The sequence below is a fragment of the Schistocerca serialis genome, chromosome 4, assembly GCF_023864345.2.
Source record: "Schistocerca serialis cubense isolate TAMUIC-IGC-003099 chromosome 4, iqSchSeri2.2, whole genome shotgun sequence".
Taxonomy (NCBI): Eukaryota; Metazoa; Arthropoda; class Insecta; order Orthoptera; family Acrididae; genus Schistocerca; species Schistocerca serialis.
The window spans coordinates 481,228,171-481,248,069 of NC_064641.1; the positions used below are offsets into that span (position 1 = coordinate 481,228,171).

The 19,899-nt window shown below is 41.0% G+C and overlaps 1 protein-coding gene across 1 annotated transcript in view; it reads left to right on the plus strand.

Moving 5' to 3' along the window:
- The first annotated feature begins 10,864 nt into the window (after positions 1-10,864).
- LOC126474555 (synaptotagmin-5) overlaps positions 10,865-19,899 on the plus strand; it is a 258,676-nt gene continuing 249,641 nt past the window's right edge. The window contains exon 1 of the mRNA XM_050102030.1: positions 10,865-10,939. Coding sequence (XP_049957987.1) covers positions 10,865-10,939 — 75 coding nt within the window. The remainder of the gene's footprint in view (positions 10,940-19,899) is intronic.

Consider the following 19,899-nt stretch of genomic DNA (forward strand, 5'->3'; position numbering starts at 1 on the left):
CTTATGAAACTCGAACGGTAACCACCAGCCCACTCTGAAGTCTAACGTCCGGCACCTACGCACAGGTTATATCAGCTACGTAATGGACGCGTAAAACTTCTCTTGCGAGTTTCTCGCAATTACCAGAGCAGTACACCTTACTACTTGCCCATTATGTTGTTTAATGGTCTACTAAAGGTGTACAAAGTTTGAAGTAAACCCGTGATCCTAAGGTCGTGGACTCCCCTTGTAAGTTCCCTCTGCAATCCCTAATAATCTGTAATAGTTACTGTGAAACACCCTTTATATACGCCTCAAATATATTTAGCAACATTACACTGAAATAAAATTGTCACGATGATTCGGTGCACCTTGTATTACCGTTGACGACCGACGACCAACGATTGAGAAGATGACAGTTCTAGAATTATTACCAGATTTTCCCTTACGTTGGATGTGACATTACCGTATATCCCATGAAAAATTCCAATTCTGGCCCTCAGTTCACCAGAAAAAACATTGCATGACCTTTAAGTGCTGTACAGTAGATCTTGTAATGTACCAAATAAAGTAAGGTTTACAGACATCGGCCGGCCGGAGTGGCCGTGCGGTTCTGGGCGCTAGTCTGGAAACGAGCGACCGCTACGGTCGCAGGTTCGAATCCTTCCTCGGGCATGGATGTGCGTGATGTCCTTAGGTTAGTTAGGTTTAATTAGTTCTAAGTTATAGGTGACTGATGACCTCAGCAGTTAAGTCGCATAGTGCTCAGAGCCATTTGAAACATTTTTTCTACAGACATCTGAGAATAGTTAAGGCTGTCTTACAACTATCATCCTCCATCTTCTTCCGTAATAATTCGGTAGTCTCAATGAATTTAAGTCAATAAAAGTCGTAGCCCTTCTGCGTAACATATACGTGGTGCTACGAACCATCCAGCCTCGATGCATCAATTCATCTACGGAACACAATGGGAAAACCTTTCGCCTCGACAGTCCATGTCGAACTTGCCACCAACTGGACACTTCGGCTTGAAGTCATTCAGTAAGTGAGTGATGAGTCTCTTCCAGCAGTCGGTAACAGCAGTATGGTAGTTCATATCAAACTGGGCTGGAAGACTGCTCCGTAAACAACATAAACGTCCATTAAATTAGACACTGTAATGCACTAATTTTCACTTTCGGTAACTTCATAAATTAATGTTTCTTTCAGCAATTTTGTCACAATAGTGTCAACGTAATAGCCACGCCGCTAATTTCGAACAAAAATTCAATAAAAACCGAGTGAACCTTGCGGATACTGTGACATAGTAGCAGATCATTCCAACCAAAGCGCTGTATTCTAGAAACAATATTAGCCGCCCCATTAAAAGATTAGAATAGTTGCTTTGTACCGCTGTAGATGGTACATAATTGGTACCATACGATCATGTGACCCTCCACTGGTGACATAGTTCATGATAGCAAAATCGTGTGTATGTGTTAGTCGATTATATGGAAGAAATACAGTGAACTGGATTGACGTCGACAATTGACGGAAGCAGCTGTTGTGTTTGAGTTTATCCACGACCACATCATCAGTTAAGTTGCTGGATTTGTTTGTGTCTCAACATAAATTCTCCAACATGTCTACAAGAGAATGTGTATCACTCGCAGCCTGTAAAAGGGCCTATCAACAGTGGTCGTAAAAATATCACAACAGGCAACGGCCAGAGACAAGTATCACCGCTTGTCGATGACAGTCGGTTGGTTTCTGACCAGATAGGAATTGTTGCTGGCAGTGAATGCATGTCCATGTGAAGGACGTTTGGAACTGCGTACGTCGCAAAAGACAATTGCTCGCAGCAGCACATAAAGCTGCACGTCTATGGCGGAAAAAACTGCACATAGACTGGGCAGTATCTGATTGGAGGTGTGTTTTGCTGGTCTTGTGAGTTGTAATTTTGCTTATTTTGAAACGAGGCAACGCGTCGACAGCATTGACGGAAATCTGAAGCTGGAAGTCGTTCTGTGACGTTTTGAGGAGATTTTTCGTACTACATCTTCAGGCCATTCATTCAGGTTAGCGTCAACATGAACCGTAATGTGTATAAGGGGCGATCAAAATGTTTCCGTTTTAGGGTTTTGCGGAAGCCTGTATGCAACTTAGCATGTCTTCGACGCGGGTGTATAAGCACCGACATGTAGGCAAGGGATTATTGTGGCGAGCGCTAAATACGGAAACGTGAACCACGCCGACGTTATTACCAAATGCGTCCGAACAGGATCAACGTGCCATTATTCTTTTCCCGACTGCCAAAGGACAAACATCGGTCTCGTACATCCATTGAAGACTGTGTATGGGGCAGCATGTCAGTCGAAAACCGACTTTGTGGAATGGTGCGCCAAGTTCCTTTGAAGCTCGCAGTTCGACCCAAGACGCCGGTCCATCTGGGAGGCCAGCCTCACCCATTACGGACCAACTCAAGTGGGAAACACTCGCGCGCCGACCCTATGGTCCTGATCTCTCCCCGTACGATTATAGTACCTTTGATCACTTAAGGAAGGCCTTGAAGGGTCAGCGATTCCTGTTTGGTGAAAAAGTGAAGCAGACACTTACGGAATTCTTCAAGCAGCAGGTAAGGTGCTCTACCAAACGAGTACCTTCAACCCTTCAACCTAGTACTTCAGTGAGATGCTTGTATCAATGTTCACGGCGATTTTGCCTGATCGGCATGCCAATTGTGGACTGTACGGCTTTCGAACGGAAATTTTTTTATCTCCCCTTATATTTCAGCATTCTTGGAGATCAAGTGTTGCCCCTTTCTTTTACATTCAGATGATAAATATGCAGTGGACCCACCTATCTTCCAATATGGCAACAGCCGTGTTAACAGGGCTGCAGGCGTACATTCCCTGTTCGATGAACAGACTAGGACTGGATATTTTTTAAAATATCGGGAATCCGATATATCGATATTTTAAAAAATATCCTTATTTGCCCTCGATATATACAAAAAAGTTATTGATACATCCACACAAAAAAAATATCGATGTACCGATCAAAAAAAATATCGGCAGCATATTGTAAATATGCTGCCAGTTTTAGTGATGCATATTTAAGTATTGATTTATTATTAGATATTCTGTACATCAACAAGCTAGCAGCCTGCATATCCCCCTTAAAGCAAGAACAGAAAGGAAAACGATGCACGTTTATGCTTGGCGATAATCACTTTGCTAAAAATTGTAATTGCAGGTAAGTGGCGCAATAAAAGGTGTCCGATGGATCCATCGTTTGGTTCCGTCACATATCACATTTTTCGGTAACACTTCATGTCGACTTCCCTGTATTTTGATTTTTGCAAATGCCAGTGGCCTAGCAGTTGTAGTGCAAAAATTGCGTGGTGAAGTTAAATGACACAGTTTCTGTCGGTAGCACCTGCATCCGTCACAAAGGCAAATCTTGTTATTTCGATTTTTGTTCATGAGTTTCAGTAACTGTTTTTGAAGAATACTGATGTGAAGAAATAGCACACTAGTTGTGGTGAAAGTTTTTTTTTTTTTTTTTTTTCAACGCAATTGATGCGCTATTTCTTCACATCGGATATCTTGTTACTCCATTCACACTCGGATTTTTTCGTTGTGCCTTCTGAATACTTGCTTGGCCCGTTCAAAAAGAGAGTCGGGACGTGATGAAAGCTCAAAAAGTGGTAAGACTGCTCCACACAGTGAAAGCAAAACTATGTTCCACTACAATTTCAAAGGAACACCTTTAATTATTTTTCGACATTGTGAAAAAATATAATATAAAATAAAAATGTCTGTTCTTGATATTGCTATTTTGATACCGATATATCGATATACCGGTGAAAAGTTATCGCCGATATATATACATATATATCGATTTTTCTTTGGAGTAATATCGATGTCTCGATATTTTGTCAATCTCCCTAACTCAAACACCCCATCGTACATCGACTATCTCGCTAAACCACCCGATCGTAATCTCACAGAATTTCCAACAGCGGATGAAATTGAAACGTCCCCTTTGAACAATTATACACTACTGACCTTAAACTGACACACAATATTTTGTTAGCGCAACGCAATCTGACTTTCAAAATTCCCTACAAAAGAATGGCCCTGACTAGCATTAAACTATACCTTACACAAATCACTTACCTCACAAAATCTTCGCTGCTCAAGCTACTGCAATACAGCGAGCGCCACTACTGCCAGCTAAATAAAAGATTCAAACTACTGAAGGCACTAACTACTGATAGGGATAGTTAGCAAATGAAAGATATTAATAGAGAACAAACAATGTATTTACCTTAATATCATCACAAGTCATAATATATATATCAGTTCATGACAAATTGCAAACCTCCGCCATCTCTCTCCCCACATCCACCACTGCTGGCGGCTCACCTCCAACTGCGCAACGCTACGCGCTGTTCACAGCCAGCTGCCTAACACTACAATGGCGAGTATTACAACAATGCAAAGCAGCCACAGACTGCACACAGCACAGCCAGTGATTGTCATACAGAGGTGGCGTTACCAATAAAAAACCTAAACAGCCTACTTACATAGAGAAAACATAAACAGCCTACTTACAAAATGTAGCAATTAACAGCCTCGAGATCTGGTAGCTCCAAGGGATCTTATCAGCAATGAGTGGCTTCTTCTGGATATGGAATACTTTCAGAAACCTACAAACACACAGTCGCCAAAGCGAAGTCATTCCCAGGACTGGAGGTGGAGTTACATGGTATTAGTCTCCTGGGGTGACTAATTTACTGTCTGGTAGCGCGCTTACTGCGACAGACTTTCAGCGCAGTTTGTATCAGTGTCGTGCAGTAGACTCGCTGAGATCTTGTGCAGTGTTTTCTTTGGTGGACCATTACGGAAACGAGAAAATAGTAAACTGTTGATTCTCCTCCAAGGGTGTTCTTTACCTACATTCCACAATCAACTGCGCCACATCTCCTCACAGGACATCATGCTGCGGAGGGACTGGGTGGTATTCTGGTTACCAGAAACTTTGTTAACACCCTTCATTCTCTTGCTGGTCAAATGCTGGTCGTGAAAATTTATTTCCAGGCGGACTTAACTCACCGCACAATCGTGAATTAATGAAATCGTATATGGAGCTGGATGATTGTATTAAGGGACTAAATATCCGCGTAAATCGAGCTCAGAATTATCATCAATTATACTTTTCTTACCCCTAATTGTGTAAATCATTCCTAATAAAGGTTTTATTAATGTATCAATGTTCCGTAAGCTACATCGGTGCAATATCTCTAAGTTGTACGTCTCAACGAAAAAGTTAAACACCAGCAGAAAAGAACAAAAATCTTACCTCTCTACAATCTCTAACATCGAAGCAGACTGTCTGAAATATGGTCCTTCGATTGTGCGTTAGGTAGGAATCTCGAAACTGTAACAAAATATCTATGTGTTTTCTCCGCCACATACACGATGTTTCATTTACATAAGAGCGCTGGAAAGCAGCTACCGTGTTTGCTGTTGGCCACAATACAGTGTTTAAATTACTTTTACCGTCGCTCCGCATAAATCACACTGCAATTCCTGTGTGGCTGTCAGAGCTAATGCAGTCTGTTTCGCGTTGGCTGCTTTCACTTTATCTCACACAATGGCGTGTGAATTGTGAGGTGGAAAACAAAGCGCGCCTCGTTAATACAAATTACCTCAGCTTCCCCGCTACAAGTTAGTCCCGTGAGTCTCGAAATTGCCCAGGGAGTACAGATGTAATTACACACGTGTCAATAAGTTACGTGAGCTTCGACCTCCACGTAACGACATGTAGGCATACAAGATGTAGGCCACCGTAACATATTATAACTCCTCCGACAGCGAAAGTAAATTGATCTTTCAGTTTTTGGATTTGCAACAACGCATTACTTTTGCTTTCGCCTTGACGCATTTTTCCATCAACTAGTAGCTTGCTTGAATATTTACATCTCTGCTGCCACCTCAGTTTCATTTGTCAGCAATAAGAGAAGACATGTGATGGCGTTGTAGGAAATTGAGTAATACTTCCTCTGGGGTTAGAGGCTACACTGGAAAAAGGTCCGACGCCACTGGGAGAAATTCTCCATAATGTTTATCAGTAACCGCGAAGAAGCAAATAAAATGGCAGTTAACAAAATCTTTTCTCACTCGCCTACTCATGATAATACTGTGTTTAATATTTCACTCCAAATATACTAGATCCAGCAACACTAATAAAAATACAGTAGCTTTAAGAAACTGTGACAGTTATTTAAGTGGCGCAAGAGAGTAACAAAAGCGGCAATAATGAGTCCTTTAAAAACTGTACAGACAAAATTGCTGCACATGATATACTGATACGGATATTTGGTATACTGAAAAACCGGCATCGCAAACTCTGTGTGTTGTGTCAGTTCTCTGGTGCGGGACTGTGATAAAGTCTACTACTGCTGATCAGGCGCTATGTGGATGTCACCAATGATCTGAAGTGGCGGTGTCGGGTTTACAATGCTCCTGCCTATGACGTTGTAAGCATATTCAATCGGATTTAAGTTAGTGGATGCACGTGGTTTGTAAACCATGTTTCTTCCTTGAACAAAATTTTGCATAGATATACCGCACCACTTCGCACTTTTGCCGGCCACTGTGGCCTAGCGGTTCTAGGCGCTTCAGTCTGGAACCGCGCTGCTGCTACGGTCGCAGGTTCGAATCCTGCCTCGGATATGGATGTGTGTGATGTCCTTAGGTTAGTTACGTTTAAGTAGTTCTAAGTCTAGGGGACTGATGACCTCAGTTGTTAAGTCCCATAGTGCTTAGAACCATTTGAACTTCGCACTTTTCAAAGATAACATTCGGAGAACAATAACCAATTCTGGAATTCATTGCTACGAAGCTGTACATGTGGCGAAATGTGAAGAGGATGAAGCGTGATGGAATGTAGTGTTCGCAGAACACTCGTTTGGCTGATCCCTCTCGTACTTCCGAGATGCCTCTTAGTGACATTTGCGTTGTGTATTAGAACTGCTAAAATGTTAGTTTCATTTCTTCCATGAGTTGCTCTACTTTTTTCTTAGCGTATTTTACTCTCCACACTTCCAGTTTCTAGAACTTTTTTTATAACGTTTGCAAAGGCAGATCGTGAGAGATTGGAATGTTCTGGATACCCTTCAGCGAACAACCGCCCTGCTTCTCTAATTGTCTGGTTACACTCAGTATAAACGATATTCACTTTTTCGACTGTTGTGTTGTGAATGTTTCAGTAGCTTCGCGAGCTATGACATCAGAACACAGGCTGATCGGCTTCAAGCGCACCGCTATACACCAGAGCCATAGCTGAGTTACTTGTTTTCTTATATTTGTTATAATAGGGCAGACGTTTGTGGAACCTTTTCTGCTTCAGTGGGACAGTCGTTTGCGGCGCTGTTATCCTGATATTATTTGATCAAGTCCCATACATGTTATGTTCTTGAAGTTCTCTTACAAGCTTCTTTCAAGTTTTTGGTGGTGGAAAGTTCCTATGGGACCAACCTGCTGAGGTCATCCATCTGTCGCTAGGCTTACACACTACTTAATCTAAAACTAACGTATACTAAGGACAACAAGCACACCATGGCCAAGGAAGGGCTCGAACCTCCGACAGGGGGAGGGGGGGGGGCGAACCGTGGCAAGGCAGCTAAGACCGCGTGGCTACCCCGCGCGGCTTCTTTTAAATGCCATTAAAACAACAACAAAGTCAAAGTCGATGTCGTAAGTCGGTGAAAATAAACGATAAAAATTACTTGTAAGCGTAAGGAATTCGCCTTATTGTTAGCTATAACTTCGTAAAAGCCGAAGCTCGATATATTTATTCATTCTGGATATACTTCACGTGGCTTGTCATTGCTGCCTTGCCCTATATGAGAGTGTATCAGTACCCCTTCAGCAGTCATTCCACTTCATAATGACCTATGTATGCTTTCTCGTAGCATTTTAACCATTTAACACGGCTGGAAGCCCGAAAACCTTTTGTTCAAAATCGTAAATCGCATTAACAAGAATAAAACGTCAGTTAAGGATACGGACGCGACTAGCGCTACACATTACTAGGCATAACGTGATATGCTGTGAGGCTCTTCTGGGGTTCCTCTTGCAACCGATTACCTCCTGTCTGCATACTAAATGTGTTCTATGCAACTGCAATCCAAAGACCTTGCTCTCAACAGAGATGTCTGATGCGGACGCGACTTTTCGCCTGAGCAAGTCTGATCCAACGACACCTGTGCAAAGTTGCAAATATAGTTGCAGCAAGTCTTACCTGTATTTCTGAGCGCTAATATTATCTGTTCCATCACCAATGAAGATCTCTAGATCTGTACACATCTAGCATTATTTTTCTCAACAACAAGACACCACCAAAAACGTACTGATTGAAGTGGAACACTGCCTGCTTATTCAACATTGCCTGCTTGTCGAGTTTCTGAGGATTCCAGCTGTGCAGGAAACGGTCTAAACTGCATCATAGTCACATGATGTTACAACTTACCCCAAAAGATTAAGTACGCTCGCCACAAAACAGCAAACACGATCATCATTTTCGAGCGTATTTGATGTAAGCCAAATGATCTCGGTCTATGAGGGAATCTCGACCGCTATTTCCACTGGTTAACCAACCATTTCGTTTCTCTTTTATCTTTTCCCGATTATACTTAATCTTTGCAACCAGAACTTCCACTTTTGCATCGATTATTGCATATTCTCATTCTGCGTTCTTAACCGTACTAGTCCATCACTTTTCCAAAGTTTTACGCCCCGAACTTCTTGTTGCAATCTGTGAAACTTAGGTAAAAATCTACCAATCTGCAAGATTTGAAAACAGTAAAATTCCAGTGACCTGTTTCTGCGTCCTGAAACAAATGGTTCTTTTTATTATCAGTAGTATTTTTCCTTGTTTCACATGTTTGTTCTGTGTTTGTGTAAATCTGAAACTCAGATATGTGAAGATAAAAATAATAGGATAAGAAGTTCACAACGTAAAAAGAAATTTACTAGCATCTGATCTCAAATAAAATAAACTAATTTTCATTAACCTTTCATATGTAAAACTGCCGCACAAAAAATATCTTCAGGGGAAAACACAGAACCCAGTTAATATGTTAACACTGTCGTACAGCGTAATCCATACCAAAAGGAATTAATGTATATCGGAACACCGCTTATGGTGCTGTGTCTTGATCCAGGCTAACATTAAAGATTGCCACGTTCTGGAGAAACCGGAATTCTTGATGATGAGCAGAATGGTAGACTTAAGTCACCTCAGAATAAAAGATCTCTGAGTACTCTCTCAAACGTAGGCTAAGTGAAGAAAGAATAACAAATCAAAAGAGGTGCATTGCTTTTCAGGACAGAGACGGAAACTAAAAAACGTTGTTTTATTTTATAAACCGTTTCCACAGAGATATTTTATCTTCTTGGTAAGCAAACTTTCTGCATGTTAATGCTATAGGAGCAGGTTAGTCAATACTGGAGCATAATACCACCAACATTGATAAATATAAGATGAATCAATATAAAAATGAAACGGGCTCCATTATTTCACAGAGAACAACAAGTTGACAGTAGTGCATTGCTTCATAATTGCTAAACTTGCGAAAAGAAAGACGTAGAACTTTTATCTTGGCAGAAGCATTTCTGACAACAAAACTGAAAGAAACCTCTTAGCAAATTTAATTTCTGTGAGCACACTGCTCTGTCTCTATAACTTGGAATGCTGAGAACACTAGCACTGTCTGTTTCATCATATGATAGAATGATACGCACATTGGGGAATCCCAGTTTTGCTGAGCAGTAGGGAAGTACCCGGCAAATTTTGATTCAGGGAGACGAAGATCGAGATCAGCTGCGATTATAAACCTTTATGCTCTCAAGTCTAGGAAAGTGTGATAATTTTGAAAGAATATAAAAATGTCGCTGATTGTTATTTCTAGAGGGGAACATTCTTTAAGAGAAGATGCGAAGATAAGGAACCGGCCAAGATTGGAGCTGTTTTAACAAACAGTACGATTGGTAGGAATGAAAATATAAAATGTGGCCAACTGAATACAAAGTACGCTCAGTCGCATGTTCGCTGGAGCTCTAGAGAATGACAGAGAGCACTTCTGGTCTAGATTTCTGACCGTGACATTAGTCGTAAGTACATAATCTGTGGCTAAGAGCTATAAACTGATAATTCACTTCGCGACAAGCCCCCTGTGTAAAGGTCACACCACGCCATTTAACTCGCAAACTGTGATGCGCCGTTTCACTTCCACACTGTGGGGCATCTGTTATCCGCGCTGCAGGAGATCTGTATCTGCAAGACACTAGGTAAATGTACTCTCTTCTGACAATGTGCCACTCTTTTTGAGCAATGTTCTTAGTGTGTGTAACTTACCTTCTGAAGTTCCTACGTACCTCTATTGTATTTCAGCAGCTGGTGCATCATTTCTTGTTAGTACCTTCAGACGCTACTGCTGTGAAAATATTTAATTAATTATTACTTAATCAACATTTTATTCGGACTCCTTATGTTAAGCACACAACGTGATCACCAGAAAATTTTTGTGTACTCAGTGCAGCCACTACAACAAAACTTTATTATTGGTACCGGGCATCAACCGGCTCTAAAGATAGTGAGGTTTGCTTCCGTGAATTTTAGGTAGCTATCGACCTCGGAGAACCAGGAACTGATTCATCGCTCACTCTAGCATCAACAGCGCAAACACAACAAATCAAACTGAACATGGCATTCAGCAATAACTACTGCAATACTCGCAAACGCAGTCAACTAAGTACGCCCTGAACATTGTCTCAGACGATATATAAGAAGAATCCACTTGTTATAAAAAAAAATTTATTTACGAATTTGATCAATGGCCCACCATCAGAATATCAGAAACAAACCTGTTACAAAGTACCACGTCATGTTTGTTCCTGATATTCAGCGGGTAAGTAGAAAAGCAATGCCTCCGAATTTTATGTGAAGACTTTTAAAGGTTTTTAAACAATCATTATTAATATTCTGTCTCTTTATTCTTCATGACTACATTTTTTGCAGCCCTCTGCCGCTAGAGTGCTTCGCAGCGCAGAATTGAAGTGTGTAACATTGCAGGTGTGTTATGTAACTATACTGGCACATGAGAAACAGTTTGCTGTAATCGAGATTCGAATTCTAGGAGTTCATCCACACAGTGAGCATTGTCTCCTTCGGCATGACAATGCTGAGCTGCGCTGCGACATTTGCAACAATGCGATGCCTAAGTTTCACTGTCATCGATCACCCTCATAGAACCATCCTCATCCGATTTTAATTTGTTTCGAAAACTTAAAGAACACCTTCGAGGAAATCACTGTGATAAAGATGAAACGTTGCAAGCAGAAGTGATGTTATAGTTCCTCCAACAAGGTCATATATCTTACAGTGACGGCATGAACAAACTGGTCTCTCGTTAGGAGAAATGTGTTCAATATCTAGACATAAAGAATAAAGATTTAGTATGGTAATAACCTATGTTTTATTTAAAACTCCTTAAGACTTTAACCTATATTCGATATGTTGGTGAAAATATATGTTTAAAGTCGGTGGTAGGCATAAAACATCGACCGAAATCGTACTAAATGCTTTCTCCGAAAACAATTTTGAATACATAGTACAGGAGCCCACTCGAAATGTAAATGATTGTGATAACATAATTACATTTTAGTAAAAAATAATCCTGAGCAATTAGGGAGCATGAAGGTCGTGCAAAGAGACTGAATACCGTAACATCCAAATCCACCAAAAATAAACGCAAAATATTTATGTTTAAAAATAAAGAAAACATTCGCTTCGCGACTTCCTAAGAGACAGTTTCTACTCCTTCCAAAATAACTACGTAATAACTACTTATTCAAAAAAATCAGATAAAAATTCATTTGGCGCCTCCCTGAGAGACAATCTCCACTCCTTACATATTAACGGTGTAAGTGTAGACCAGATCTGGCTTCAATTCAAAGTCAATTGAGAGATTTCTACCAAATAAATTAATAGGTAGGTCTGCTCCCCCATGAATCACAAAACAGGGCAGAATACTGTTGCAGAAGCAACGAAAAAAGTATTCCAAATTTAAAAGAATCTTCAAGATTAGAGATTTCTTACTGAAGCTCTAATCTTACGCGGACTTTAATGCGAGATGCTTTTAATGATTTCCACTGCGAAATTCTTACTCGCAATCTGTCAGAAAACTCAAAGAGATTTTGGTTGTATGTAAAATGCACCAGCGGCAAGATACAATCAGAACTTTTATTCTGCAATAGCAATGTTAATGTTAGCAATGACAGTGCCACAAAAGTGGAGTTGCTAAATACGGTTTTCCGAAATTCCTTCACGAAAGAATACGAAATAAATATTCCAGAACTCGAACCAAGTATAGCTGCCAAAATTGGCAACTTAGAACTAGATATCAGGGTGTAGCCGAAGGAGCTGAGATCACTTAATAAAGGCAAGTCTTACGGTCCAGATCGTATATTAGTAATGTTCTTTTGGAAACTGGAAATTTGTGATATGGTCTTATGGGACCAAACCGCTGAGGTCATCGGTCCCTAAGCTTACACATTACTTAATCTAACTTAAACTAACTTACGCTAAGGACAACACACACACACCCATGCCCGAGCGAGAACTCGAACCTCAGACGGGGGAAGCCGCCCCGACCGTGACAAGACGCCCTCAGACCGCGCGGCTACACCTCGCGGCTAAATGTTCTTTTCAGAGTATACTTATATAATAACCCCATACTTATTAGTCACATACAACAACACCCCTGACGAAGGATCTGTACCTAAAGACTGGAAAGCTGTACAGATCACAGCAATACTCAAGAAAGGATATAGGAGCAATCGGCTGAATTACATACCCGCATCGCTGACGTCTGTATGTAGTAGGATTTTGGAAAGTATCTTCTGTTTGAACATTATAATTTGCCTGGAAGAAAACGATTTATTGATGCATAGTACTGATTCAGAAAATATCGTTCTTCTTTTTATTCAAACGAACTAATTAGTACTACCGACTTGGCATCTCAAATTGATTCCATATTTCCAAATTTCCAGAAGGCTTTAGACACCATTCCTCACAAGCAACTTCTAATCGAATTGTGTGCTTATGAAGTATCGTCTCGGTTGAGCGAGGGGTTCGTAATTTCCTTTCAGAAAGGTCAAAGTACGTAGTAATCGATGAAAAATCATCGAGTAACGCAGAAGTGATATTCGGCGTGCCCCACGGAAGTGTTGTAGACGCTTCGCTGCTCCTAATCTATATAAACGATTTAAGAGACAGTCTGAGAAGCCCTCAGAGATTATTTGCAGATGATACTGCCAATTGCCGCCTAGTAAAGTCATGAGAAGATGAAAAGCAATTGCCAAATTATTTAGGTAAGATTTCACTATGGCGCAGAATACTGAAAGGAATCCGTTAAATTTCGGTTACACGATAAATCATACAAATTTAAAGACTGACAATTCAAATAAACACCTAGGAATTACAATTACGAACATCTTGAACTGAAACGATCGCTGTTGTGGGGGTGCGACCCAAAATTTGCTTGTTATTGGCAGAACACTTAGAAAAATGCAACAGGTCAACTAAAGAGACTGCCTGCGTTGTTCCATCCTTTGCTAGAGTATTGCTGTGCATTATTAGACCCTTACCAAATAGGAATAATGGAGAAAATCGGAAAAGTCCAAAGGCAACTCGTTTTGTATTATCGCGAAGTAGTGGACAGAGTATCGCGGATATGATAAGCGAGTTGATGTAGCAACCATTAAAATAAAGTCGTATTTCCTTCGGGCGAGATATTGTCACTAAATTTTGTTCAACAACTTTCCCCTCTGAATGCAAAAATGTTTTGTTGACGCCAACCTACGTAAGGAGAAATGATCATCGTAATAAAAAAGAAAGATAGAAAAAGAAAAGAGAGAGAAACTGGATCTCCCACGAATTTAAGTGTTCGTTTTACCCACCCTCTTTTCGAGAGTGGAATGGTAGAGAAATAGTCTGAAAGTGGTTATATGAACCAGGCATTTAAGTGTGAATTGCAGGGTAGACATGTAGATGAAGAAGCAGGTGTACACTGATCAGCAAGAACGTTTCGGTCACCGACCCACTATGAAACCGTAGCAGCGTCACCTGGCGAGGAATGACTGCAGGTCAGACGCACCCGCGGTGCACCTAGTATCACTGAGCCTGCTATCCGTGTGCAGGATGGCGAACATGCGCGATCTATCCGAGTCTGGCCGAGGGAAGACTGTAATGGCCCGGAGGCTCGGCACGAGAATTTCGGAAACTGCACGTCTTTTGTTCGAGGAGTGCTGTGATCAGTGTCTTAAACACCTGGCGAAATCAAGGAGAAACCACTTGGCGTTGGACGACCATCCCTCATCACCCTCGGAAGTCGTAGGCTGTCCTGTCAAAACAGGACAGTCATCGAACTGTGGCGGAACCAACATCAGACTTTAATGTTGGGCAGAGTACTAGCGTGTCAGAACACACAGTAGACCGAACACTTCTAACAATGAACCTCCGCAGTCGACGTTCTTTGTATGTGCCAATGTTAACACTATGACATCGGCAATTGCGACTGAAATGGGCACGTGACGTTGGTGCAGTGGCAGAGTGTTGCACGGTGTGATGAGTCCCGATACTTTCTTCCCCATGCCTATGGGAGGACGTGAATCTGTCGTCTTCCAGGGGAACACCTCCTTGACATCTATACTGCGGGACGGAGACGAGATGGCAGCGGCTCCATTATGAGTGGGGAACAACATTCACGTGGACATCAGCGCGTCCATCGGAGCTCACCATGACAGCCAAGAAGTATCGTACACTAGTTGCACACCACGTATACTCCTTCATGACTATAATGTTTTCCTATGGCAGTGGTATTTTTCATCAAGATAATGCCCCATGTCACGAGGTCAGCAGTGTGATGGAGTAGTTCGCGAAACACAGTAGCTTCAGTTGCTGTGCTGACGTTCCAACTCGACAGATCTGAAACAGATCGAACATATCTGGGATGTGATTGAACGTGACTTCAAAGGTCATGGCTACCCTCCCCAGAATTAGTGGTAATTATGTGACTTGCGCGTGCAGGTGTGGTGCCAACTCCCTCCAGCGACGTATCAAGGCCTCGTTGATACCAAGCCACGACGCGTCGCCGATCTGTGCCAAAGGTGGACATTCTGGCTGTTAGGTAAGTGATCATAATGTTCTGGCTGATCAGCGTATATGTGCAACTTAACGCACAGTGGGCCAGTCTGTGGAGCTGGGGGATGAGCCACATCCGAATCAAATCCACACCGTAAATTCGCTGGCTTGGTACACTAACCAGTCTAACCGTAGTTCTTAGGTGGTTTCACGCGGTCGTTTCGGAAAATTCTGGTCATGTCTCCAGTCCATATCCCAGAAAATACGATACAAAGACATTTAAAGGACGATAACGCACAGAACGAAGTTTACATGATACGCAGAGAGACGTACTTCGCTCACTTAGGTCATGTGACGACTATGGCTACAAGAACGGCGTCCGGCCACAAAATTAAACAAAAAATAAAGTATATATTTCAAATGTGTACCTGTCGATTTCTACGGTAGGAAAGAGAGAGGGAGAGAGAGGGGGGGATAGTATAAAGTTATAAAACGCAATCTCCATACTCGCCAGACTAAGTGTGATGGGCTCAACGACCTCTCCCCTGCTCTGGCGGCGGCATATGACAGCTGCTGTGTTGTGGAGAACTACCTTCCCTCCACCGCTGCTCTCCCTACGTGGTGGGGAGTGACAGCGGCCGTCATTTGTTCTGAGCGGTGACTGCTGTGAGCGTAGCACAGTCATTTGTCTGAGGCGTCCAGGCGCTCGACCACCGCCAGAGTTATTCGCGCGTCGGTCACACACGCAAGAAGACGCAAAGTTTTACGCCCAGTCGTGGTCTCTTTCCAACACTATTTTTTGCTTCTAGTAAAGTTTGAAGTGACCTCGTCCTAAGTAGACCGCAAGAACGACGAAGCAACTCTTTGCATTCGATATATTATTCAACAGTTACATCCTGTAATGTGTCTGTTAGCTCGATTCAGATACCGGACAAACTTTGCTCAGATCTGCATTCCTATGACCAAGCCATCGTCTTTTTTAATCAGTTATGCGTGGATCTTCGCTTCAGTGTGGAGTGTGAATCACAGTAGATTTTAGATATCTTGAAAAACACAAGGCATTAACAGAGGTGCGATGCATATGGTTTTTTGTAGACTCGAAGGAGAAGAAGAAGAGGAGATATAAACTGTCTCACAAAAGGAAGGGACGAGGTTGTTCTGCATCTTCTATATTTCTGAGAACGATGGTTTCAGGGATTCAGAGAATGGAGCAACTACCGTACCCAACAGTAATACAAGGATTGTAGCGTTCTTTATTAAAGATTCTGTAGGAACGAAAATATTGCTGGAAATCATATAATTGAGTAAGTATCATACTTCGAATATCCAGGATGCAAATTAATTTTTAATAGAGATACTCAAACCTTTACAAGAACAACCAAGCTGAATCAGTCAGGTAGTATAATGTAAAAATTCCTGAATAACAAGAGAAGAAAAGAAAAGAACCAAGGTTAAATTTAAAATAATATAGCTTGCGACCCCGTTACACGCAAAAAGGGAAGCATCTATAATGCCGACTATTGAATTGAGATACCTTCGAGGCGTAAAAGTTTGCCGTAGGAAAGACGTGGTCAGAACTGAAGAGATTCTCAAGGAAATGGAAGGGTAAAGCGTACTTTGGTAAGGTATCAGCGATCATCTTGAACGCCCAAACTTCCGCCAGTGGGTAACCTGCAAGACCTAGAGAGCGATTGGCACGGAAAGAGGCTGTTGAGTCTAATCATTGAAAAAAGATGGTGATGATCAGTATGGTGATTACCACTATGATGATGCTTCTTTCGAAGGTCGATCACGCTTGAGGGCGTGCACGTAGTGTGTCTCTTAAACACTGTTTATTTCAGCATTACCAGTCAATGGACGTTGTTGTACGATCACTGTCTGAAGCTTTCACATAATGCGACAATGGAAACGAGCTATGATTTTCTCTTTCTGTTGATGTATAACCCCGTAGCTAGTTACGAGCGATGAATATTATGAATTAGCAGAGCCTTCACCTCCAAATGAAGGAAATGGAAACAATTTGAAACTTTTGACGCATGTAAAACTGTTAACAGGACAACCGTCGACGACTATACTTTGAAAATACGAAAGGAAACCAAAAAAATAGGGAATATTGAAAATAAAAGGATTTCCTGAACATCTTATTAATACGATAAAGAGCCAATATGTAAATACAAAAATAGTTAGAAGTTCAGGTCCGAAAATGTCAGATGAAATTTTAATAAAACAAGATATTCGGTAAGGGTGCAATCTATCACTCACTTTATTTAATTTATATATTGACCACCTTGTTATGAAGTGGAAAGATGAAATATGCTGAGGAATTAAACTAGTATCTAACGTATCATTAAATACTCTGTTATATGCTGATAGCAGATAATTATACAGGAAATGGAAGATAATTTGCAAAGGGCAGTATATAGCCAAAACGCAATAGATTACAATTTAACTATATCTGCGCAATAATAGCTTCCAAAGGAAAGAAACCAGTTAGATTGAAAATAATAATAAAAGAGTAAATTTTAGAACAGGTATCCCACTTCAGTTATCTAGGATGTGATATTAGTTTTAACTGTGACAAGGACATTGAAAATTAGGGTACATAAATATCAAGCTCTCTGCAGAACAATTGGAAAAACTTTGGGAAGGAAAATAAGAAAAGAAACATAAATGAAATTCTATAATTTATTGCTGTATCTACTCTTGTATATTGTTCCGAATCGAGTACAGTAACAAAAAAAAAATTATGCATATAAGCAGCAGAAATTAAGTTCATGAGATATGTGAGAGGCTGTAATAAAATTGATAAAACAAAGAATGAAACAATAAGATTAGATTTAAAAATCTTTTCAGTTAATGACAAGATAGAAGAGAATAGAATGAAATGGAAAACTCATGTTGATATAATGACAAAAAAAAAAGATTACCAGAAAAAGATAATCAATTACCGGCCAACTGGAGAGAGAGAACAAGATAGACCTCGTAAGAGATGGATGGATGGATAATAGATACCGGAGCAGGTGATTACAACACCTAATCCTTGGAAGGAGATGATGATGACGATGGCGATGACGATGATATCTTATAAAGAGATTCTTTACATTGGTATGAACAGGGAAGAAGAAAAGATAGCGTATGTTTATATTCAGCCTTCCCTGGAAACCTTACATTCTAACTAGACTGCAACGACGTTACACATGTGGGGTCTACGTTTGTTTGCAGGTTCTGTGAAACACGCGCAGTTATTGATGAAGCAAAGATATCTTACAATTTTTTCACAAAACGAAATACATTTTTGCTAATACTCCCTCCTCGCATAACACATCCGATTTCTTTTATTGTAAGTCTTCTGTTACACGAATGTCTGTTCACTTCGTTAGTTGACGTCCTGAAGTTTCTGTTCGATTGTACTGTAACCATGAATCAGTTGAGGAAGTGCAGTTTCCGGTTCTCATTGATTCCAATACAAGACTCGCTTAGGTATTATGCCGCTAACCGCCCCTGCACCCAGCTTGCTCTCATGAGTGATACATGAAACCGATAATAAAATTAAAAATTATGCAACCGATACTTATAAAAATTATAACTACAGTTTTTACTGCGAACATCGTATTTGGCTTCGGGGAGGATATAGTCATTTCAGTGTAACGCCGAATGTACTGAGAGTCGCAAGAAATCTTGGGACTTATCAAACATCGCATATGTAAACTTTGGATTACGGAGCATATCAACGAAAATATCAGAATACCATTGTGGACGCTCTTGATTAATTTAGAGCGTACTATTTCCAGTTTGATGACCACAGAACAATCACTAACGATGTTTTTTCTGATAATAATTTTTCGGAAAAAAATCAATGATGAATTTCACCCTTACTCTCTGTGTTTTGCTGTATTCCACATAAACAACAGAAGGATTTGGTATCGTTGCATCTCCTGTGCAAATACATATTAAATAAATTTATGTCTCAATAATAAACCGAGGGTGAAAAATTGGCACGATGTTTCACTAGTCGTGTGTCAGTTCCAAACCTTAAATGACTTTCCCGATTTGTAAATAATATAGCAAGCTTTCAATGACAACTGAATTTAGACACTTCTGGAACACAGCTTCATACTCGTTTGTGAGTAAGACATGAGACTTCTGGATCATTTATTTTTCCTCTGAATTTTTCCTGTGTTGCTTACTCGTGGTATAGTGAGTGCGAAGAAACACGACAACGGGATAAGTGCTTCGCAAGAGCTGAGGATCTTCCACCGTACAAGGAAACAACCAGTTTCTGTAGCGGGGACTGATTCGTTGCAGCATAACCATTAAGCACAATAATGGCCTCGCATATTCATTTTTACCTGTCGTGCCTTGCGCTTGTATTAAATGTAAGAGGCAGTCGTGTAAGACTAAGAGCTATAACCCGTAAACTCTCAGGATTTCAGTCATGTCATAAACGAAATAAGAAGACGCACAATACGCTGTGACTGTATAAGCGCAACTGGAAACAATTCCTCCCTCCACCACATGGTACTGCAGATTGCACTGTTTGAATCTGAGCTCGGCCGACACAGAACTTCAAACTTTGTAGATTCCGTGAAGCTCTGACAGAGGAGATCAATACCAATGAGCTGCTGGTCGGGAGTATCGAGCGAACAGGAAGAGTTCACTGCAAGTGTATACACCGGGGGAATCCTGTTTCGTTTTGCGTCTTTGATCTCCCACGCGACTTTGAGA